The sequence below is a fragment of the Falco naumanni genome, chromosome 13, assembly GCF_017639655.2.
Source record: "Falco naumanni isolate bFalNau1 chromosome 13, bFalNau1.pat, whole genome shotgun sequence".
NCBI classification, from domain to species: domain Eukaryota; kingdom Metazoa; phylum Chordata; class Aves; order Falconiformes; family Falconidae; genus Falco; species Falco naumanni.
The window spans coordinates 4,189,760-4,215,715 of NC_054066.1; the positions used below are offsets into that span (position 1 = coordinate 4,189,760).

At 37.8% G+C, this 25,956-nt stretch overlaps 1 protein-coding gene across 8 annotated transcripts in view; it reads right to left on the reverse strand.

Annotated features, from left to right (window-relative positions):
• Positions 1-25,956, reverse strand: part of WDR33 (WD repeat domain 33) — a 71,205-nt gene that overhangs the window by 22,899 nt on the left and 22,350 nt on the right. For 5 of the 8 annotated variants that reach the window (XM_040613067.1, XM_040613066.1, XM_040613065.1 and 2 more), the window contains exons 6-7: positions 25,344-25,495; positions 23,493-23,590 (exon numbers count right to left, since the gene is read on the reverse strand). In XM_040613067.1, coding sequence (XP_040469001.1) covers positions 23,493-23,590; positions 25,344-25,495 — 250 coding nt within the window. The other 3 variants (XM_040613072.1, XM_040613071.1, XM_040613070.1) reach the window with 3 other exon arrangements.

Consider the following 25,956-nt stretch of genomic DNA (forward strand, 5'->3'; position numbering starts at 1 on the left):
CTTGTTTACATTCCTTATTTCCTGACTCTAAAAGACGCTTTTGCTCAGTAACTTCAACAGTCACACCTGTGTCTGTGGCTTAGAGAGCCGGGACGGAGGTTCCCCTCGGAGCAAGGTGTGCGCCCTTCCTGCCCCCCAGCCCCCTCTGCAAGAGGCACGGACCCTGCACCACCGCCCTGTCTTGTAGGGACACTTTATGGATAAATTAATTGGAATGTGTGAATTGTTTAGCAGTCGTGGCACCATGGAAGGTCTATAAACAAACTGAAATGAAAGACCAAAGGTAAAGATTTCTGATAAACTGAAGTCATTAAAAACCATGAGTTAATGCCCGAGCATAAAACAATATACTAACACTTGTCAGTTTCGCTTTTTCTAAGCATTACAAAAAATCTCTAGAAAAAATAACTTAAAGCCAAGCACGTCTAGATTCTTTAAAAAGTTCAGATACAAAAGTAGATCTCTAATACTTTTCATATGCATAATTTTTTTAACTGAGTGACTGTAGATGCAACAATTTAATTAAAATACTGACTGCTAATACTTCTAGCCTACTTATTTGAAGAGCTGTTCTTTAAAAAGACACTGAACAGAAATACTGGCTGGTAAAAGGCATAACAAGCTCTAATAAGATTATGTGTAATAGCGTTTGATCAAATCCAGCATGTCAAAAATATGGAAAAGTACACATAAATTAAGGAGTTGATTTTCCCCCCATTCTCTAATTTCTGCATATATGACTTAGTGACTGTAATATATGGTGTAAAAAAGTTGTTTTGGATCACTGTTTTTTTATTACAGTCTATAATATATCTATATATTTTATAATAAAACTGTCTCTAAACTATCAATTATAGATGTATCAGGTTTATTGCTGCAGCGCATTTGTTTTCTATTACATCCTTCCCCACAGGAATGAGACCCATTCTGAATGCACATGAACTGGAAGAAAGAGGATTTTAGATACTGTAAGATTTCTAGATCCTTCTCAGCAATTACTTGGATGTATATACATATATGCAGAGATGACACACTTAAGGCATCTTCTTGTACTTTTTTAACATCTATGTTCCAAAGAAAATGGATATTTGTAACTATATATATTTAAAAGAAAGGACATAATCATTTAACTGCAACAATACTGAATGTTTCTCATTTACAGTGAATTCTATTTGCTTGGATTTTTCTTTTTTCTTTAAGATACATGGTTCTCTTAGGCCCTTAGGCCCTGTTAAATGGGGAATAGCTAGAGCTGTGTTTCCTCCACTTGAACTGGTCAGGCTTGAAGCCTTTTCATCCCAACACAGTAACGTTCATTTTCCTCTGATCCGTACCCCCAAAACAACAGAACACCTTTGCCGATGCCTACTTTCAAAGGATCTGCAGAGAGACATTAGGTCTCACCACTGTTCAAGCTGAGGTTCTCCATCCCCCCAAAAAAGAGGGGGGGGGAGGGTGTGAAATAAAAGAACCTGCAAGTCAAAGATAATGGAAAACACTGATGTTAGCAGAAAGATGTTCTAAGTTTCCTACATAATTTCCTTAGACTTTGTTAGTTGCTTCCAGCCTACCAGGCAAATTGGATTATTCTGCCCGTTCTGTTTTTATGGAAGGCTTTTAAAATGTTGTCTGATGGTTACTCAATTGCTAGACCCTTCTTCTGTGTAAAACTCACTTAGGAACTGAATACCTCATATCTACAGGAACCTACATACTGTTTGATAACACCAGTCAGGTTAGCAATGAAGGTAAGAATACATTTTAATTCCAATAATTTAGTCTTCTTTGCCCTACTGCATTATGCGAACTATACTGCTCTTGAACACTGCCCTGTGACCTGTCACTTCCTATTCTCCACGCCAAGAAGGAACACCATGGATACCCTCCGTCCGCTCATACACACTAGGCTTTTTCTTTCTGGCATAATGTGGGAGGCTGGTGAGTAAGAAGTTAAGCGGAAAGCTCCTTTCGGTCTTCAGTGGATTAAGAACAATACTCTCGTCACACTTTCAGACCTCTGTACCATAAATTCAAGATTTATTTTCCTTTATTTGCTCACCATCTAGTTCTTTGCTAGTTTATTAAACGTGGTATCTAAAGAGACTCCTAGGCTTTTAATCTACCTATGGGGAATGTCTCCTAGATCATCAGGATTCCCCTAACCCAGCAGCAGAACAGGACGTAATTAAACCTCATTTAGAAATCTCCCCATGCTTTTTTTTTTTTTTTTACAGTTCTATAATGATACTAAATTTTCTTCACAGACAAAAGCTCTTATAACAGGACAGTTTGTTTTTATCATCTGTGAAATCAGAAGGTTAAAAAAACAAAAATTAATAAACACTAATGAAACAGCTATGGGTAAACAAATGAGTTTTCCTGAGATTACCTGGAACAGGTAGCCAGCCCCCAAAGCGTGTGTCCATAAATTTGTATGTGCCGGTCCCAACCAAACTTACACCACTCAGTGAACAGTCTGAATTCTACAAAACCCTAAAACACTAGCAAAAACCCACCAGTTTGAACTTAAGGCTAGCTGTGTGCTTGCACAGCTTGCATAATACAAAATGCACTGCAAAGACTCATGACGATAATCTTGTTCTATTACATGTAATTACCAGTAATGGCATGTAGTGTTCTGAATTCTTTACAGCTGTTGAAACTCAATGACAGTGTCTTCTGTAAGGGTTTATGGCAAGAGAAAGAAATCCAGCTGGGTGCCAGCATTTGTGGGAAACAGGTCATGCAGGGCTCAGTCTTTAACTGGTGGGACTACTCACATGTTAAACTTAATGTTTACATTCTTCAGCCATTTGAAGATAGAAGGCTGAGCAGCTTCCGAAGCTGAAATGCACTGCTTTGAACAGAAATAAAAATTACACAACTGAAAATGTCTGCTGGTTTAGATTTGTGGTGTCAGGTCCTTTTTTTTTAAAATCACTAAGCCTGTTCAGGCTAGAGTCTATAAACACTATAGAGATGCCTTTCCTTTTAGACATACTTGCTTTTTACTAACTCCTAAATTTATTTTTGAGCGTTATCACTACCTACACCCAATCAGGTTATTTCCTGTATATGTTGTAAACCTATAGACAAAACAAGTTGGACAGAAGGTTGTGCAATAGCACAGTAGTGGGACCTGCATCTCTAACATGCAAAAAGCTGTTTAACTTTCTTTTAGAAGAACTATATGCACATCCACTAATTATGTATCCATGTTTCACAATGTCTAATCATAAAACACAGTTAAGTCATATCTAAATTGATCACAGATAATTATCAACAGAAATTCATCTCAGTATGTAAAAATACTACAAAATTTTCATCAATTTTATTTAATCAGTGTCCAGATTTCCCAATTCACTACCACTTTTAGGCACTTGATCAAAAAAGCCCATGTACAGCATTAAGTGCGTCTCTCTCACAGAGAGGTCACCTACGTTGATGATGCTTCATAAGGCTTAGTGCAATACAGTAGTCTTTCTAATTAAGAAGTCATTATTCACCTTAAGCAGAAAGCCATCAGGAAGCTCAAAGCCAGCTCAGAGAAACGACAGGAAAAACAGGGCAGAAAGTATAAAAGGAGAAGATACACCACATTAAAACTGTCCAGCACCACCTTATTGAATACATATGCTTGTGCTTAGCAGTGATGGCAGCTGAATTCAAGGACACAGGCAGGTTTTCATCACAGCCAGGGGTTAAATTATTTATGAAAAGCAGACTGGATTCTACGTTGCACTGAGGCACAGTTATCTGTTAACGTTCTCACGGCATGCTACTTCTAATTCCTTTGCACGTATTCATCAGAGAGTTAAGAGGGCTTTTTTAAACTGCCAAAGGTAGAACATCCTTTGTTTTTTTCCCCCGCTTGTTACATTATCTGTAAAGTAGCTGGGACTAGAAGTTCTTTTCTACTCCAAAAGTAGCCAGCCTACTTTGAAAGTAGCAACACACGTGCTTTTCATTGACAGAAAATATTTATTTACAATGGCATTTACATTTAATGATATTAAAAGTGTACAAAAACCATTAAAAATGCACAGCAATTGTAAGGAAAATGCTCATGCTTCATCACATAAACAGCTGACAGGAGCCAAAAAACACTCCCTCAGAGAGAAATCATCCCAGAGTTTTCTATTGCTTGTTTTCCAGCACCTTCCTTTCAAGTACCAGGTACTAGTCCCCTGTCTGGAGGAGCCTGCACTGCCTCTAATGAGCATTTACTGCTCACTAGCCTAACAGGCCATGGCAATGGCTGCAGAATGCTGTACGGCCAAGGGGAGAGCATGGCAGCCCTTCCAGGGACCAAGGGGTGTGCACTTGAAAGATGAGAAACGCAGTGATTTTGTCAATCGTTACAACAGTTCCCCTAGATTCGTGGCTTTCCATCTGGGTACAGAATCAGTCTGCTGGGCAGCATGGTAGTTTGTAAAAACAAAACAAAACATATTCCCCAAAAGAGCTTTCATGGTAAAATGCTCCCAGTCAAGTGCTCCAAACATGGATGAAACATGCGTTTTGGAGTTTGCTCCTAGCCTGTACGATCAACTACTTTGGAAAAAATAATAAAAAAAACTACAAACCCAGATGAATTGGATTAGAATGCCAAAAAATCGGAAGCCTCATAGTGACAATTCATCTCAAAAGTAACTACTCAACTACTGCTCAGTCACAACATCCACTTGTATATTATGAATTGAGAACAGCAGGGCATGTGTTAAAAACTGGTGCCTGACCTAAGATTCTAGTAAGCGACGTCATTTTAAGATGCACTGATCCTACAGTAGCTGTAATGAAGTTTTTTAAACACATACTTAAGAAACTAGTTTTATTCACTAATTATTGAATTTGTGGACTGGTGTGTTCACTTGCTGCTGTCACGGAGGTGACAAACTCCCCAGCCTTTCCACCTGCAGGCTTTTATCAAGCCTTTGCCTGTTACACCTGTGTGGAACACCACTCAGCAAAGCCAAAGCTTGATATTTTTACTGAATACTACTGTAAGGAATGGAAAGAAGGGATGTGAAAAACACAGTATTGATTTAGAGATATTTTTAAATTAACTTGAAGCTAATAAAGAAACTCTGGTGCATCCTAGAATTCAGCATGGCAATTTAGTGAGAGGAGGAAGGAAATCTGGGGACACACTGCAAAACTTAGTGCCAGCTTGTCTCGAGCTCTGTGCTCTGATAGTAATTTCAGCCAAGGCTGTAAGTGGTAAGAGTCAGAAGACTAAGCTACCCACTCAGGAAAAAGAACAAATGCTTCAAGAAAAGCTAAGAGTAACCGTCATTAATCATTTTCAGTACTTACTACCTTTACCATCCCACTGGACATTCATTAAAGTTGTGCTGGTTATTCTGGCTGTTGCAAGAGAAAAGCATAGTCCACATATCTAGTTTAAAGGTTAATCCAAGTTTCAAATCACTGCCTGGCTACACGAGCAGAAATCACTCTCAGCAAGCTACTAAAACGTAACAAAAATTTTTGTGGATCCCACCAAAAGAAGTTACAAGAAGTCTTGTACTTTTATAGACTGTGACATACCCTTACTCCCAAGTGAACCCAGAATGTTTTAATACAAACTCCTAAGTATGAATCCACTATAATTTTAAGCAAAGAAATCCTGACTTCAGCTACACGGAAGTTAGAAAAACTATTTTCTTTGGTTCTAGGGCAAACGGTGCATGAGCACCTGCTCTCAGTAGTAAGTCAGCAGCAGCTGGCACAGGCGTGGGGACAACAGAGAGATTATCGAACCTTGCATTGACTCTGGGAAAAGATTTGTGTCAGTCAATAACCAAGACAATTAGCAAATATAAGAGATCCTAGAAGGGATATGCAGGTAGAAGCGATTTAACTTGCTCTTTGCACTTTAGAAGAGCACCAAGACTGAGCAAACTGGGAAGCAGCAGGTCTGCTGAAGTGCTGGCAGAGAGCAGAGCACGCAGCATGGGCCTGAGCTGCAAAGCACTATGCCTTCCGTACAGGGGTGAAGCTGAACAGACAGGAGAATTTTCAGCTCAAGCACAAAGGACCAATTTTCTAGTAACTGAAATATGAAAAGGCTGTAAATCATGAGGACAAAAACACACGCAATGAGCAGACTACCATGAACTAAAACAGAAAGAAAACCCCAGCATGTAACATCATACAGTGACTTGCAAACACATCTAATCTAGTGGTGATCTTGGGGCTAATGACAAGAAACACAGCAAAATAAATAAAAACCCTCGGTGCAAAAATAATTTAAATGCAGGAGCAAAACAATTATTTGAATAGTGTTACAGAAACATAATAGACATAATACCTTCCATTCAAATTTCAATCAAGCAGCAAGGAAAAGATGAGCTCAGGTGAGAGACAGAAACCAGGAATGTCTTATCAGTCTTACTTCAAATTTCTGAACGATCAGTGCTCTTATTTCCAGTTCTCTTCCTGTGCTTTCCTGTATCACCACCACATCCATAGACTCTGTCAGTCCTCTTTCCTACCACCTATTAATTTTGAAATTTAAGAAAATTTTTCCTCTTTCAAATTTAAAGATAATACTGATGACCCTATTTAAGTAGAGGAATACTTTTTTTATATGTTTCAACTCTAAAAATAGGTCCCCTACTAAGCAAATGTTTTGCAGATCGTGGCTGTATAAGTATCTGTGAAGCTTTCTAAAATACCATGCATCCCCATGTATCATTTTTAATTCCACAAGGACATGAATGGATCAACCAGTGAAAGTCATCATGTGTGATTGAACAGAGAGACAGGGAAAAAGATGGTGTTGAAAACTTACCAGGGATTTTGTGGGATAAAACCTAACAGAAAAGGAGAGATGTCAACAGGAAAAAATGGGATAAAACAATCCAAAGAGTACTTAAGTAACTCAGATATATTAAAACCAGGGGAAAAAAATATGGAGAATATATAAAAGATGACATATATGGTTATGAGAAGAAGGCAGGCAAAGGAGCCCATCACCAGCTTAAGTGGGGTTCCAAACAAAAAGTGCTGGTAACAACTTGTGGAAAATGCTGTTCTCACATTCTTTTACTAATGTCACAAGTAGATGTGAACAAAACAAGTGGTATTTGATTCAAATTTCCTCTTCATGTAATAAAACAGGTGTGAAACAGGCTTCCCATGAGGGACTGCTCTTTCAAGATCAGAATAGAGGATACAAGAATGACACAGACCCCACCACACTACAGACAGATGGAATATTTCGAACCCCGTGCTTCTTGAAAGGACTACCAGTTTAGGGTTTTTTTTCAGATTTGAAAGGAATAAAAAAAAATCATCAGACAAGATGAATATTATACTGGCATTTCAGCATGGCGCTCCCCTCTGTGATGCAGCCTATGATTGAATCTGTATTTGGATCTACAGGTAAGTGCACTCCACAACATGTTACGTATTTCCAAAATAAGCATAAGGGAATGACGTGGAGGTTTGCAGGAAAGTAGCCTGTGAGCATACTGCAATTGTAACGGCAGTGTATGTTCTCAGAAATAAAGCAGAACTGTCTTGGAGAAAAATGTTCACTAGGGCAGGAAAATTTTCTCCCTTCAAAGCAGAAAAGCATTCAATTCAAATCCCACATCTACACCTGGCACGAATAACTCCTGGGCGGTTTTGCATATCCCTCCATGTTAGCACCAGAAACATTGTCTAGTATTTCAAAATTTAAGTTTTCCAATTTTCCAATTAAAGCATAGACAGAAACTTTGTTAGTCAAAAACATCACGCTCCCAGGGAAAAAGATGTTAGCCTGAAATACTTTTTGAACTCTGCGATAAAGTGTCAAAAAAAGTTTTTAAAAAAGCTTCTGCAAAGTTCTAGAAAATACATAAGGCCAGGATTCTAGAATATACTTAAAAGCCAAATGACATGGACAAAAGAATCCAAGACGGAGAATATCCATCCATTTGTAAGTGCATGCACAGCAGAAAAAGAACAATTCAGACCCACTCTTTGGCAGTGCTGAGAAACAAGAAACTTGAATTTTTCTTAAAAAATGCTCTTGCCTGCAGTATTTTAAGTCGGTCTTCTTTGTTACAAGACTAGCACAAAAGCAGTAATATTACTACTAGAGATCGTAGGTTTTAGTATTCTGGAAATACAAGTTGAAGATATAAAGTTATTTATGGGACTTTTGCTTTTTCTCCCCCTGCATTTTGAGCATTTGTTAAATGAAACCACCACCACAACAGATACCTGGTAAACTGCAACCCTGCAAATCATCTGCAGCTCTAAAACTGTGGGCTCGAACCACCAAAAGAAACGCCAACTAGATCATTGATTTAAAATAAAAGGCAAAAGAGAACAAGTGTTTACCGGGCAGATGTGATTCAGAAAGAAGCTCTAAGGAATCTTTACATTTCTCTCAGTGCTTTCTGTAGCAGCTTTCACTTGTTAATCTTACACACACCACAAGAAATAAATCTTTCTAGTCTCAGAAACGTACAAACCAGTCCACATAACAACAATGAACTGGGTCCATATATGAAACTACAGCGACAGGAGAGAGAAGCTACAAAGCAGTGCTTTGAGGAAAGCAGCATGTTTGCAAAATATTAGGAAGAACCGAGTAGGTCAGGCACGTAAATAGGGAGTGAAAAGTCATCCCCAGCAAAAGGTGGTACCCTGAACCCAAATGGACCTGTGCTTCCAAATCACACACTCCTTACAGCGCTGGCTGTGCTGTGCAGGCATCGCTCAGCTGAGAAATGGAAAACTGCGCTATTTCTCTTCTAGCAAGCTGGACTTTAGCAATCTTCTGTAAAACACAATTACTGATAAATTGAGTCAGCGACTGTGGGGGAGGCAGTCAAGCCTCCTCTTCGCTGGCACAGCTCTACCTCCATATATAGTCTCATTCGAACACTGACAAGCAGAGATCAAAACAAAGATGACTTTCCTGAAAGATGGCATCGTTTCTGTTTCAGAAAAGGCTATGTAAGAGCATGCCATTGCTCCTGAAGCAACCCACTGAGGAAACAAAAAAAAATAAATATATTTGTTGGCAAAATGATGCAAGGTAACAGTTCTGCCAAATGTTTGATTTTTAATATATTTGTTAATACAGAAACCCTGTATTGGGAAGCAAAGTGCATTTTTAACCTTAAAAAGTTAACAAAAAAAAAAAGAAGCTTTAACAGGTATAATCCCATGTCAACAGTTTATTTTCAGTGCAAGTTAAAATACAGTTATTGCTTTAGTACACAGAATACACCTTCATTGGACTAGTCTCTATTTTTGGAATACATAAGCCCTTGTGAATTATCTGCTGCTAGAAGATGCAGTTTTACAAGCATCAATGTGTCATGAATGTGAGCAACTGCAATACAAGCACTACATCGGATTAAAAGGTACAGCAGGCTGAGAAACACCTGGCTTTTAAGAATAACAGATTCTTCATCTATTGGAGACCGGGCATTAATCATTTCTACTCCATCAGCAATATCCTGATCTCCCCAAGACTGCACATCAGTGAGGCTGGTTGTGCCTTTGTATCAATGCATCTTTCATAGAAAAAGAAAACACTAGGGGGTTTAAATTCTTTTATATGACGTCTACAGCAAGATGCAGTATGCATGACAGGTACATTCTATGGCAAAATAAGCAGCAAACCCCATTAGTCCTGCTATTGTGTACAACCAAACTTTTACAAAATTTATAGCAGTTTAAAAATATAAAGCCTGCTTTATCTACCTATCATACAGTTTTACGGAATCTTTTCTGCTACCGTGTGAATGAAGAGAAACATTTTATTTTTTTTTTGCGAGGGACAGATCTTCTAGAAGAAAAGTGCAATTTACCACTTTCTACTACCAGGTAATTTATTCAGACTGATTGGAACTGGAATTAACACATCTAATCAGTAAAATGTGACCTAAACCAGCAGGGTTGCCAGTTGCTACTGTGCAGATGTCCAGTTCACAGTAACCAGCATCAAAGCCATAGACTGTAATAAACTGAAAAATTAATTCACTTTTCACTCCTAAACTGGAATCCTCCTTTCTGTACAAGGATGGCAGAGTAGACACGTCAGGAAAAAATATCCTGATATTCCTTGTGTCTAGTAAACGCAACATTAAGATTTTTTAATATGGCACTTCAAAGTAAAAGTCAAATTAAATTCTAATTAAAATTCCCCAAGTTGTTAATATCGAAATACCACTACTAAACTATGTTGTTAGAAACTTGTGGTAATTGTTGCTTCTAAGCATTTTTCAGGAAAACTTGTCTGATGCCTATTCCTTACTTGCATTTTGACATCTTACCAAAAAAAAAAAAAATTAAAAGCTTATTGAGATACCAACATTCTATTGGAACAGAAGTTATGAATTTGGTCAATAAAATATTGTGCAATAGGTTAAAAATAACCTCTAGTATTTCTAGTATTTGTGTGGAATATAACATCATTATTTAAAACCTTTTTGAATTTCAGTGAAGTGCTATGGCTTCCTATAAATGTTGCAGTGACAACAGCTGACAGGACAGTTTTGCAGAAACTAACCCAACTTCCAACTGCTGTACAAAGCACAGAGACCAAAGTGCCAGTATTTCCACCCAGACTTACTAGGAACAGACATCCTCACGGTGAAATTGTAGACTGAAACACACACAGTGAGTGCTCTTAGGGAGAAAGACTGTATATTCCTTGAAGAATTCCATGACGCAGGGAAAAGAAAACAGCAAAGTGGGAGAGAAGCAGGCAGCATGTGCAGAAGCCTCTGAGCAAGCAGGTGTTTGGGTTTTTGGTTTTTTTTTCAGACAGGATGCAGTAGTTACATCTCCACAAAAACAGCTGGCAGGATTGCACCCGCTATTTAAAGCCTCCACCATTCCAGTTTTATGCGAAGACAGAAATTCTACACGTTTAATACTAGCATTAAAGCTTCTGATTGCATTTTTATGAAAGTCCTGTTTGAAATTGTCAGCAAATGCAATACACACTACAGAAATGATCAAGCTAACATGCTTATGTAAGTGACTGGAATGATCATTTTTGTCCCCATTCCTCTGGAAGCAAAGGTTATTACTGATAAGCTGGGAATAGTGTAAAAGATAGAACCTACCTTTGCCCAAAGATCTCCAGAATACAACTGCAGAGTATAAATCAATTTAGTGTAATTAAAGAATTGTCTGAGTGAATCCAGCTTTTTACGTTCCTAGTCTTAATACCGTATGCTTACTTGTAAGTCTTTGGAGAACAGGGATTTCCAAAAGGAGAATGGTGATCCACAGAAATCCATACTGGTCAACGTTACTGATAATTCCTAATCGCCAGACCTAGCAAACTAGCCAAGAGAATAATGATTTTGAGAATATATCTACTGCTAAAGAGAAAATACCTTATACATTCATTTTAAGTAGGTGGGGTTCCAGCTAGGGAAGTGACGGACGGCACCATTGCTGTTGGAGGATTTAAGAGCCTAAAGCAAGATCTGTAGGGAAAAGATATCTTTTTATCTGACACCTTTTTATCCAGCTGTATCAAATGACCAAAAGTAAGCAAGTTCCTGCGTCCTTAAGACAGGTCAGTGTGGCCTTCTTAAAAAACAAAAAGACCAAACAACAAAACCCAACCCTTTTTTCTAACCGTATCAGCTGGTCTAATTTAAAACACTAATTCTGGCTATGAATTATGCACGGATAAGAAAGAGCAGAAGGCAGGTGTAAAGAAAAGGCAGGATTCTTCTTGACCAGACACGAACAACAAGCAGTAACACACTGCACCAGATCAAGCTGCAAACCTAGTCAACTTTTAGAAAATAGAGACATCTTGCTAAAAATTTTTAGATCTTTTAACTATGCCATATAGAAGTATGCTTGATCACTGTCCAGACAGTATTCACTGGGTGCAGCTGTTCCTCGCCACTAATTACAATTCAGAAGGGGGAATTTTGTCTACAGATTTTGAAATGTGTTGTTAGACCTTTCTAAGCTCATCTGTAGTAGAAACACCAGAAGAAAGCTGGCATGAACTTTTCAAGTGCTTGAAAAGTAGTATGTTTCAAGACAAAAAATCTTCTAATTTTTTTTTTAACTTGAAGATAATTGCAGTCTCAAAATTATATTTAATATTGTGCATTCTGTCGAAAGCTTAAACTTGAAAATTAAGAAATTTGGTTTTAGACATAAAGGTCAGTCAAGACCTGGGAAAGGTGTGGGCATGAACACTGAGATACACTATGTAGACCAGCTTTTGCTTAGAAGAAAAATTAGTCTCTAACATCCATTTAATTTCATCTAGACATAAAAGCTGATGCCTGCAAACACACCAAGCCTACTTATGACTCCTTCGGAGAACTTCAAAACATGAATTAAGAAATGCACCTTCAAAAACAGAAATGACAAAGCAGACAGGCAAATCTAAGCTGCTTCAGTTTGAGAAGTAAAGCAGCTAAACTCCTTTTTTTTTTTTTTTTTCCTTTAAAGCAAACTTTCGATCTATTTTAAGTGTGCATGTGCTTTAAAGCTTTACACCACTACCTGCACCATCTATTTAAGGACTGCATAACTTTAGAACAAACAAGAAAGCAAGAGAGTAATATTAAGTCCATAAATGTACCACTGGGCACCATTATAAAGGCTGCATGTTTATAGAGACTGACTGAAATTATATATGCATATACAACAATTGCATGTAAAAGTGTATCTCTACAGAAATAACTTTTAACCTCACTGTTACGACATAATCAGAAGGAGCTCTGAAGACACTGACAGCATACTATCACATCTTCCATCTTATTTGCAAGACATTTTCATTGCTTGCAGGAGGACTCCAAGCAAGGACTTAAACTTCAGCAATGATGAAGTCAAACAATGTTGGAATGACCAAACGTTTATCACCTCTGGAAAAAGTTCCACTAAACATTAAGAAACCTTTACAATCCAAATAGATGGTGTGCATTTCCTCAAGCATGTTAAAAGCTGGAACAAACTAAAAAGAAGGATTTTTTGATACAGTCTTTTGAAGGTGAGTTCCTTATGTCATATACGCTGTGTACATCTGAAGGTCACTAAAAAATTAAGTCACTGGGATTTTTTGTTCCTTTGTTTCCCCTTTGGCAAAGCAGAGGAATTCAGCATCACAGGGTAAGTCAGGTTGGAAGGAACCTCACCAGTCTCTTGTTCAACCTCCTGCTCAAAGCTGTTGGGGTCAGACCAGGCTGCTCATGGGTTTATGCAGTTTTATTTTGAAAACCTCCAAGGACAGAGACCGCACAGTATCTAATTAAAGAAAACTCTCACACCCTTCTAGAACAGTATTAAGAGAACAGCAGAAAAAAAAAACAAACCTAAAAGCAACTGAAAATTAGTTTTCTACTGGACTAGAGGAGATAAACCAAATTGTTTGGGGGGGTGGGGTTGGGTTGTTATTTGTGGGTGTTTTGTTTTGGGTGGGTTTTTTTAAAACTAACTTTACCGTAATTATTTATTTTTCTAATGGCATCATACCAGGAGCATCAAATGAGTTTGAACTCAAACTTCTAGGGATCCCCATTAGATCTGTAGTGGGAATTATGCTGGAAATTACTTACCTGTGAATACCAATTACGCATCAATTTGTGCTATGTATCTCCAAATATAAAAGAATAATGAAAATTCTCTTTTCAAAGGAAAATGTTTTGCTTTCATCTGAACCTCTATGCTCCACCTCAAGCCAAGTTTCTACTGTGGAAAGCTGGGGAGGGGGGTTGGTGGGGTGGGGTGGAGTGGGAAATCTGCTGCTCATTGAATTGAAAGAAGATACTCAGATTTTTAACATCCTGAAGCATACTGGTTATTTATAAAGCCAGGAAGAACCTCAGCCTCTGATGAAGACTAGTTCTCAATAAGCATTAGGCCCTGTTAAGTGAAGAAGAATATTAAAGACTTGCTATGCATATTCTCAATCTGAGGATGGTATTATCAGAACTACTCCTTCCTTAAATCTAAAGACACACAGAAAAATAAAGCAACATAGGATCACCTTGGAGAAGAGAGCAGTCAGCTACAAAGAGAAGTTCAAATGTAAAAGTATTGTATAACTATTTAGACTTGATCTTCTCTAATGAATATTTATAATAGACTGGATCCTGAGCTACTGGATTCCTGACCCTGGAATTTTCTACCAATTCATCCTACCCTTTGAGGGCTAGAATAGCTGACAGTTAAGCTACTAATTTATCAGGTATTACGACTCTTTTTTGAGGAAGGTTTTTTTAAATGACAGAAGTTTAAAACAAGATTTTAATATAACATTTAAAACATTTTCATACTCCATCATTCTAAATCAAAAGGCAAAGAAAAAAGCTATTGCACATATGGTAGAAAATACACATCTGCCAGCACACACAGAAAGCTGGGTTTGCTTTTTACTAAAAGGTACTGTTCTTTTATTCTTCCCAGTTTTAAGCAGCCAAGGGAACACATTCCTCAGCTTTTTTTAATGGAAATTTTAAGTTTACCCTCTGAGATCTTGGGGACTTGGAAGAAACACCTATGCCAGTCCTGTTATACTTCCAGTTTCTCAGGTCAGGCTCATATTTAAATAGCCATGGTAAGTTCCCATTAAAAGCTTATTTTGGTGAGCAAAAAGGTCTACACACAGTTTCTATGAATGGTCAAAACCAGTTAAAGATAACTTTCTGTCTTCAAAGACAATATATGCAAGGTACTCACAGACCTTGCCTTGTCTACACCAGAAAATCATACCGAAGTGATACAACCACTTCTTTATGCGGCTGTAGTTATATCTGGAATAGCTCTACCCACCTCCCTATCTTTACTGGAGCAAAATAAATCTTTTAAAATACTGCATTTAAAATTTTTATCTATATAGATATGTAACTAACCCATACTTTAAGTTCTTGAACACAAGCCAGAATTTGATGGATTGTGTAATATATCAAAATAATGTTTTGCAGAACTGGAAACATCAGATTACTCCACTGAGATAATAATTACAGCCCAATCATTTTTGAATTAAAAAAAAAACAATAAAAATACAAATCTATAAAACTTCCAAGACTTTACCTGCAATACCCATACAACCTTCAGCAGTAAAAAATTAAAATGTCTTCCCTTGTAAAGTGTTTTGTTTTCAGCATAAAGCCTTTATCTGTGAGTAGATAATTATCTGTAGGCAGATACAAAATATCTTGTTTTTTCACTGTGAAATGAGTATCAATCAAGTCAGTTGGCAAGCTCTGGGACTGTACTTTGACAATAAATGTTGATAACATGTTTGCATTTTTAATCTAATCAACTGCTTTTTGTAGAAGCATGCAGCACGTTATGTGCTGTGATTATATTCTAAAGGGAAGCAATCCAGAGCCAGTCCTAGGGCTGAAAGCAACTATGACTTATTTCAGTTTTAGAGCTGTTAAATTGACAAAACTTCAGGGAGTGAAGATGCACTTTACTTCTTAGGGACTATTAAAAAACAGGTGCCGCACACTCTATTACTCATCTTTTGAATGAATACAGAACGTGTTCCTAACTCAAACTCTACTTGAGCCTCTAAGAGTCATGACATGGAACATAATATTTAAAAGATATTAGTGGGAATAAAAATGTCTGTGTATGTACATGGGTACTATTATTACACATTTCCACACACGTTACAGTATATACACAGACACTCTTGGTACGTGATATACTGTCCGCTTGCGTCTGAGTGGGTCATTCAGCCATAAAATCCCAGCCTCTTCTCTGGCTGCTCCAGCAGCTGAGTTTGCCATGATTCATCCCCACAACACCAGGAGCATAACTTTCATTAGTTCCCACCACCTACGTTCTCATCTCCTTGCTCACCTGTTACTATCTTTTCTCAACCCTAACACCAGCTGTTGTTTTATTAATTTTTTTCATACCGACACAGCCTCCACACTTTCCTCCCATTTGCTATCCTTCTCATTTCCAGCCATCTTTCACCCAATTTTTTTTAGGATTTTTTTCTCCTGGTCTGCTATACAATCCTGTTTCAGCACAATCCCCTGTTTCAATTTTGTCTCTGTGTCTTCCTACAAACGCAGCGTGTGATGAGGAGGACTAGCTTCCTTATGAGAAGGTAAGGCCAGGCAGGCATGAAAGAGAAAAAACTACACCACTGGATTTTAGGGAGAACATTTGCAAGCTATCTCCCCACCTCCCAGTGCCTGGCTGTCCACAGGAACACATACTCTTAAGTGTGAGAACCACAATGTTATTCGTATGATAAAATTAGATGCACAGTGTCTCATTACTAAAGCCAAAATATTACTCAGAGCTAAATGTACTATAATAGGAAATCATTTGAATATGTATAATTGAAATTATGCAAAAGAAAGTACCAAAGCCTTTGCAAAGCTATGCTTACCTAGATTCACAAGAGGTTTTAGGACAGTAACCACAGGATATGAAAACGAAAAAAAAAGTGGTCTGTTTAATCCACACACAAAAGAAAAGCGGAAAAAAGAAGCCTGCAAGGGAAGTTTCTAAGAACCAAAACGAATTATGTTCACCAGGGAATGATGTTTTTTGTTTTCTGAAGACTGATATCATTTATTCTGAAAATAGCGTATTTCTGTAGTCATGCTCTAGTGGGAAATGGTATGTCAGATGAAAGATTCCACAAAAAAAAAATAATAAATGAAGTGCCCGATTCTGAGTATTTATCCACGTAAGACTTTATAAGAGAAGATGAGTTACTAACATAACTTGCATTAAGACTAATTCTAGATGATTTTGTTTCTGTTGAGAACCTTTGATATGACAAATACTGGTGAGCAGATACCAGGAAACCACCACCCTTAACACACACAACCTGCATTGTTTTCAACAATTACACTTGTGTTGAAAAAGGAAGATTGGTATCACCTTTGTGCCAGTATTTAAATGCCTCCACAGATCAGGATCCACTTAAAATACTATTTTTCTTTCTCAATAATGGTGAGCAGGGCTTGAGGACAAAGCTCACTGCTGCATCAATGGCTCTCACTGCAGGTGAATCCTGACCACTATGCAGAGTATCATGCCATATTATGTTTACTTCTCTATGTAGTCACAACAGCTTAAATTCTCACCACTCAACTATTTACACTAGCAAACTGTAAAAAAAGGTTTCACCTGTTTTGGTATTTATCTACCTTCTGCAATTATCAAACACAAAAGAAAGCAGATGCAAGAAATCCTAACAATGCAAACAAAGCTACTTAAGGAAATATTGTGTATTTCAGCAGCACTAAGAGATGACTATCCTGTGAAACACTAGGGTTTCTCAATATTCCTCCAAACTTCACAAAATAGATGACAAATGTTACCCTTTTTAGTGTAAAATTTGCCCTTGGACTCGACACGAGAGATTATATAACTTTCGGCTCCAGGACAATTTTCAGGGAGGAAGAGAGGTTTCAGACTTGAATCTGAAATAATCTCATTCTTGCACGGTGCCTTTTCATTCTTGCCTCATGGGAAGTGTTGACAGAAGTGTCTGGTACAACTTTTTTAATAGCGTGGTGTTGTGGCTCATCTCCCATGATCTCTTTTACTCATTGAGAATCCTATGTATTTTTAGTTATTAACTTTCCAGGATTTTTAAAACACTAGTTTCTAGATGAGAATCAGAACTCTTAAGACTTAGTAGATTTTACTTCAACATTACACAGAACTGAACTGCAATATAAACCAAACGATTTCAGGCGTATCAGATGCAACCAGCTCCAAAAGCAGTCTTCAGTTCCCCCTGATTCTCCTGGCATTGGTTTAGGAAGCAGAGCAAAGAAATCATGAAGCTACCTCCTAATCATCACCTTTTAAACACAGAAACCAAGGACCTCAAGTATAGCTCATCAAAGTAAATTTTTCATCCAGTCTGGAACACTTCACAAATAGGAACCTGATGTAAGTCAACATAGCAGAAAGTTTCTCAACTCTCAGCTGGATTTTTACATTTAACACAAATAGAATTGGGTATTTTAACAAAGCCTACCTCTAATAAAGTCTCCCATACAGAGAAAACAAAGACACTGTAGCCTTGACAGTCATATTCAGGAATAAATGACACCTGTGTATTTTTTAGTAGCCTCAAGCAAGAAGTGACTGGATTCTTCCCCTCTCACTAGGTTACTACGTTAACTGTCTATTAACATGCCAGTGAGCGAGTTCCCTAGCCTTCCTTGTGTCTAAAACACATGAAGTTTGACGCACAGCCATTTAGAGCACAACTGTACCTCGAAAGAGCTGCAACTTACCCCTCTCCCCCATCCCAAACCTTGCCTTGGCAATGATTTGTGAAGAACAGAGACCTGCACTACGAGCTAGCATACTAAAACATGCCAAAGAAAGAGGAGATTTAACTGATTCAATCCTGGCATTTCAGAACAGCTCATCTTTAAGTTAAAAAATTGAAGGACTTTCCTTCTCTCAATTGATACAGTATCAGCCAGGTCTCATCTCATCTTGGGCTTTTGTTCTGATGAAAAATCTTTCTAATACTCATTAATGTGGGGATGTATCAGTAGACTGAAAGACATATCAGATACACCTGAAATCCTAACAGTATGAAGAAGCAAGCCTCCGCTAAAACCCTGAAGGTTTAAACACTATCTCCTTACAAGAAACACAGTATCAATACACCCATTTCTTGAATTTTCTGGGGTTTCTCTCCCTACTGGGACAAGGAAAAGGAAAAAGCTCACATAAAGGGAAGAAAAATGGAAATGGCAACATCAGGATTATTTTTTTTTCTTTTAAATTATCAATGTAGACTTCAACTACACTCCAGGAAAAGGTAACAGTTCTATAAGCTACCAGCTTCAAAGGTTAAGAGCTCAAACGTTATGGTTAAAAGTGAAGGCCAAACTGAAGATACAGTTCTGTTAGTTCTGGTTCTCAGGTTCCTTAACTACTGAACACATTTGACTGAGAAAACTGATTTCAAAAACTCTGAAGAGATCCTTCACTTTCAGGCAGTGTATACAAACCATATGTTAAACATCTGAAGACACTTCATTGTATTTGCTTTGCTAATGAAGATCCAGGAACAGAATAGAAAGAAGGAATAAATAAAAATTCTCCAGTTATTTCAGTATGAATAGCTGTGGAGACAGTTTTTCCAAACTTGTGAGCAGATGAAAAGTGAGTTTACTGTGATTGCTGCGACTTCTGCATGCGTGCATACACAGAAATGTTATTTTGTAGGTGAAGATTTTTTGCACTGGTGTTATGCCTCAACAGGAAATTCCAGGCAGAACAATGTTAAAAGACAGACAAAAGACTTTCCTTCAAGTAAATCACGTACTAGTAAGAAATTACATGTTAACAAACTACAAATTTTAAATCCAGACAGAACGTGAAGGAATCATGATTGCTTTTAGTTAAGATAGGGAAAATCTTTTGCCAAATTTACCATTGCTGGCAAGAAGATCATTTAGTGTATTACCCTATTTTACAGCCAGAAAACAGAAAAACTTATCTACAAGATATCTTCTCAAAAATTGGGTTGCCAGCCTTCAAAGAGCTGGGTAGTCATCCTCCTCAAAAAGACTTATTTAAGGCAGGCAACCTTTGAAATCCTGGGAACATACAGCTCAGCCAGGCTTCAGAATGAAAACCTTACAGTCCTCCCAAGCACACATTTCTACTAGATTCTCCATGTGTGACTGTGAAAGGAAGGAGGATGGACAGTGGAACTGACAACACTGAGATGTGTTTGTAGCCTCCTAACCCATGATGTCATGCTGGGAATAATTAAGGAATCGTGTGTTTACTCATGATCTACCCAAAATGTTCTCAGGGATACATCAGACAGACCCAATATCCAGAGATTCAGAGCCACAAGTCAACTTATTGCTAACATTAATTTCTCAATAGAAATAAAAGGACATCAAGTTTTTAGTGCACATGTTTTTTCACCAAATGTTTTTACCATTACTAAAAGCCACCACTGTACATGTTCTTACATAAATGGGGACTGATTACATGGGTCCTGGCATTAACTTCACTGCAACTGTTTATAACAATACTATCAGGTGTTTAGTCTAAAGTGCCATTATTGGAAATGTCTTTCTGAGTAACAGATTATTGGCATGAAAATTACATACTGCTATACTACAGCTTGTTTTCCATGTCTTATTATTTTAACAAAAACATTTTTTATTTTAGTATTGGGTAAGATTGCTACCAGTGTATTTTAGTAAGTGCACCAAACTGTACCTGTTACTATCATCAGGATGATAACATGACAGAAATTAACACAGGCAAAAACTATTGATGCAGAATTAGGAGTACAGTACCTTTACTTCAAGAGAAAAGACAGACAATAATTGCGGGGAAGCGAACAGGTAAGTGAGTTATGACACTCAATGCCATTTCCCCCACCTTCAAGTTCTTCCAAAATAATTCACTTGAAGATCAATTAATTAAAGATGATTCCCCAAGAAACTGAAGATTTTAAACCTATTTATTTCTTTACAATATTAAAAAGGAGCCTGATAAATTTGCACATACTTCTAACAAAACACCTAAACTCCACACCTACTATGCCCTAGAAAGCCACAATGGTAGAAACAGCAGCAAAGTAACATGAATTCGTGAAAAGCTGGGCAGCAAAGGGACTGAGCAAGATCACAGAAGATCTAGAACTTCTGGCATTATGTATGAAGAACAAAACAGGGTGTCCTATTTAATTTCATTTTGACACATGAAAAAGGAAGCTGGACAGTGTTTCTCATGCAGCCCACACATTCAATGGCTTTAACTACTGAAAAAATTGTGTAGCCGACCATAGGCAGCTGAAAGAACTCCACCAAAACCTTAAGACAATATATGTAATTTACCACTTCCAATTTGTTTTTCCAAACCTCCTTGGAAGGTAATACTTGAATTGCCCCTTCAGACCAGTTTTAAGGGAACCATTTCATCAAATAATAGAAGTAAATTACATTAGTTAATTCTAGTACAAACAAAAGCACCTGCAACAAGTCTATAGAATTTTGTCCTTTCTACATCAGCAAAGCTGATCCCAGTCCCTTTAATCTCTTTACAGAATTGCTTTAAAAGCATTCCTTGGCATTGAAGTCCTCAGATCTCTGTTTTAACATATATCACTTGTTACTGAAAAATCAATGATACATTGATATTGTATCCCTGGGAGTGATTATCTTTAAGAACACATCTGACTAAACTGATATTTTCATTTGATTTTTATAATCCAGTGTGATAACCTAAGGAATACCTTAACACATTTTAAATGAAGCTTTGGATCTAAACTGCAACGTTGAATCCCTGCAACTTCACAGCACCAATGTTAGCCAGAATACCTGGAGCACGATTTGTGGAAACAGGAAATAAAACCCACATTCTTTAGAACGGTATTTGATCTAAATGCTTTTTGTATGTAACGAAATATATTTTTAATGAAGTGCCACCAGAACTTTAATTTACAGATCACTAACTTCAGAATGGCAATGGCATAAGTATTTACATATTTCGAAGGCTATACTAAGCAAAGTATTACAGGTCACACTCCTAAATATGTAAAAGCAGAATCCATGTAGAGATGCAAAAAGCTGAAGATCAGCTTCCTAAAGCCATAGGCTCTAAACTCCAAACAACAAAATGAAGCTTGTATTTCCCACCAAGAAAGCTACCCAAGTATTACCCATACAGCTCTTTCAAGTAAGTCTGACCATATTTAGTAACAGTGCTAGGGACCAAGACCAAATCAAACTTGCATGTTTTGCAGAAACATCTTCCCACCCAAACCCCTGAGTGTTGGGAGTATTATCTTTGTTTTGTTGTGGCGGATTTTTTCGTGGTGGTGATTGGGCTGGTTTGTCACGGGGGGGGGGGGGGGCGTGCAGGGAGGGGGCGGTTTTTTTTTTTGCTTATCTGAAAGCAGAAACGAGAAATCATCTGCCCTGTCCAATTTCATCCAGGTATGTAATATTTCCAACTTGCCTAAAAAGGTTAAGCATATTGTGGGTACATGATATAAGAGGTTAAGATACTCTTAATAGAGATACTTTGCACACAAAATTGTATATTGAGGCGTGTAAACTGCAAGAAATTAAAGCATAACTCTATCTGAGATACTGTCACAATCACAGTGTTCAAGTATGCAAGGAAACAGATGGAAATGTAATGCAAGTTCTGTTCTCTGTGGCCTAAATTGTATGCTTTAGTACTTCTACTTTATGCAGAACATTAAAAGAATGTAGAAGAATTGGAGTGATTTTTACGATCTTGACACCTCTGCATCTCCATTTCCTCCACACAGTATAAATGAGTAGTTAGTACAAACGCGGAGGAGGGTATGTAATGTGTTTAGTACAGAAAGATTTCTTCTGAAAATCATCAAGCAAAACAATCCCAAATCTGTTTGGGTCCTTCCAGAATTAACAGGTGTAAATGATATAGCCAAGAATTTGCTTGTCAGCTCCTGCAAAGAACACATCTACCATAATGTCTATGTACAGATTCTGTTAAGAATTTCATCACTGCCAAGAACGCTGGAGCCCAATGTCTTCTCAAAGTAGCAGTGTTTAAAAGTAATGTAATTAGTAAAACAAGAAGAGAGCGTAAGAGTCAAGAGAAAAAGGAAAGCTCTACTTCCTAAATACATAATGCCGGTCCAGTTTGGAAGCATGATTTAAAAATAAGTACGTACACAAATCTTTAGTTTAGGAAAAAGCACTGAACAAGCTCACACATCTAAAACCGAAATTCCATGTTTTTACTGCATACTTTAATTGCAGTTTACCTGCATGTCTACAATGCCCAATCTCACAGCAGTCTTAATACATTCTCCTATTAAATTATGTACCTTTGACATCTTCTGCAAGAAAGGAACAGTTGCCAGAAGCTATTGTTAAGGCTCAATAAGATCGCAACAAGAGAAGTAGAAAGCTCAACAAGGCCAATGGAAAGGCACCAGAAGTTAGCGTACGCAGATATTGGACAGAAAACTGTTGAATCAAAGCTAGGATTATTTGTACGTGCTACGCACGACGTGATCAAAATTTACTAGTCTTCTCTACCTAGATGCTCTCCTCCCCTGAAGGACTGAAAAAAAAAAAAAAAAAGTAGCTACCTTGCCTCTGAAGAAACCAGAATGGAAGGCACTCCCATGAGAAGAACTGAATCCTCTGCATGAAGATGCGTGTTCTGAAGTAAAAGTGGTCACAAAGATTAAGCTTTGGAGCAAGATAAATGTATTCCTGATGCAGAAACAGCCGTTTCTACCAACATTAGCAGTAGAAAAACGTCTTATATATCCACCTCCATTGTTTAGAGCTTAAGTGGACAGTAAACAGAGTAATGCCATTGTGAACTGCAGCCTGAGGATTGTAAGGCACCTATAGCAGCAGCCAAACAAAAACTTGTTTGGAGGATTTAAGACAGGGATGTAATACAAAAATTGTAGACAAGCTGATACTTCTGTATTGTGAACACCTAGTTAAAAAAAGGATTTCCCCCTCTTGAAATACCCCAATCAGTACTTTTGGTACACATACCTCGAAGAATTCTCTCCTCATGGCAACGTAGAAAGTCCCAGATTCTAACAGTGCCGTCGTCAGAGCATGTAGCAAATTTATTATCCGTGGGTGAGAAACTGTTACATGAAGACACACAGCAGGGGAAAGAAGTCAGCATTTAACAGATTATCTATGCTTCTCAGACAGGGCAAAATTATACTGTAATGTGTTATACACTGAAGGATGCATTTGAACATAGGGACTTTTAAGTGAATACAGTGCCTGCCAAATGACACTTCATCACAAGACATGAATTTAGCAGAGGATTACTATTGCATTGCAGTCCCCTGTCAAATGAGGAAAAATCCAGAATTTATTCTTAGCACCTTCCTGTCTATGACTGCACACGGTAGCACCTTCTCTGCAGGATGAGAAGCAACATCAATATGATTTGGCAACTGTCACCCTAGATTTTCATGTTCGGTAATACCATAAGAAAGTGACACTGTGTAGAAGCACAGGAGAACAGTTCTTAGGAAAAAACTCCTCTTCAGCCACAGGTGCTTTGCAGCAGAGAAGCAAAAATAAGGGAAAGCTGGTCACAGGAAAATGCTAGTTGCATTAACTGTTGAAAAAAACCCTGTATACAAAACAAGTGTACCGCTTATTATAAAAGTAATTTGGAAAAAAAACCCTCTTATTACACCCCATCAACACCATGAAAAGAATCCTACAGACATAGAAGCAGCTTCCAGATTGAGCAGTCAATATTGCTTGATGAAAGTCACTGGAAAAGCAAGGAGTTATTTAGCCATGTGATAAGGGCCAGAACATCTCCAGCAACTGACAGGCACTCACTTCCTTTCTGGTGCAGTGAAAGACCATGAGGGAGCCCTTGTGAAATCCTAGATCTTTATGATCAGGAAAGGGCTTAAAATAGTAGAGAAATTCAGTGTATGGCCATGATAGTCACACAGTAACTGAATCCAAGGTAAGCACTTCTCAATCAAACTCTGGCAGAAAATGCTGCACCCTATCAAAGAAAAATGGTGACTTTAGTGGAAAGTGGTTTTGTGGCAGTGAACCTTTATCGCCAAGGGCCAGCACCTGAACCCGAAGAAACACTGCTTTAGCTTCATTTTGGATCTGCAGCTTCTCTTCAGGCTTACTTTAAAAACATTTCCGTATCTTACTAAAGATTATGTGCAGGTTTACTTTAGAAACATCCTTCATTTACATCTCACTTTAGATTCCATTTTTATAGACATTTGCACAACTGAGGCATCAACACTGAACCAAGAGAATATCCTACAGTCTTCTTTTCAATGGCTTGCTTACAGTTTCAAGCTTGAAGAACCCATTCAGTATTAACATTAGACTTCTGTATGTGGCAGTCTGCGTGGGTATTTAGTATTACTGGAAGTCTTGGCTTCACCAAGCCAAGCAGTTCTTCACTTTATTTAGTGTTTTATTATTTTGTGAGAACTATGCAGGTGTTTTATTTCTGAAGGCTTTATATTTTATTCAGTTAGATTATTAAAGACTGAATTCTTTATTTGGAATGAAATTGTTGTCTTACACAGTGCGTATAAAAAGGAATAACTGATACACATCGTCACCATATAAAAATGAAAAGAATACCAGTGCAAAATGCGGCAGACAAATACATCTCTAACATATTGCAGAGGCGGATACTGGGACAATACTAATTCAGAAAGGTGCCAGCAAAACGGTGAGAATGTGGAAACAAAAGAAAATATTGTGTTTATGTGGTGCAGGAAGTTTCCCAGAATCTGACAGAACCCATGCATTTCTGCACCCAGAATACACTTAGAGAACAGTCTAATCATGGCAATAGGTACTACAGAAAATGGTATATTGTGTATAAACCTGGCCTCTCTAATCGCCTCCTTATGTGCCTGGAACATCTTGACGTTGTTCATGTTGGACTGCCAGTATTTCACATATCCCCCGTGGTCTGCTGTCAGCATCCACATATCATTGTGTGACCAAGTCATAGCCCTTACAGGGCTGTCGTGAGCCTGTAAATTCAAAAACAAAACCTCTAGCAAACATGTTCTAACACTATTTGACCTACACAAAACATAAAAGTTACTGAAGTTCCTACTTAACAGCTGCAACAAAGAAATGAAAACAATGATGATGTAGTTAGATTCAAGATGTGATTGTGGAGGGGGGGGGAAATGCCTTACTCTGTATACAATGGTCTTCTAAATAATAAATGAAAGAGTATTTGCATTTTGTTTCTGAAGTGTTTCTTTATTATTGCAAATACTCATAGTATGTTCTTGAGAACAGTTAACATGGCATATGGAGATGGAATGAGAAGCATTAAATGAATTGCCTATAGCCACGTTCTGACATGGGGTCAGAGCAGAATAAAAATAAAATACCTCAAAGACTCCCATCACTGCACTTAGGACCACAGACCTATGATGAGCAGGGTGAAGATGTATGCCTAAAACATGCTCGAAGACCTCAA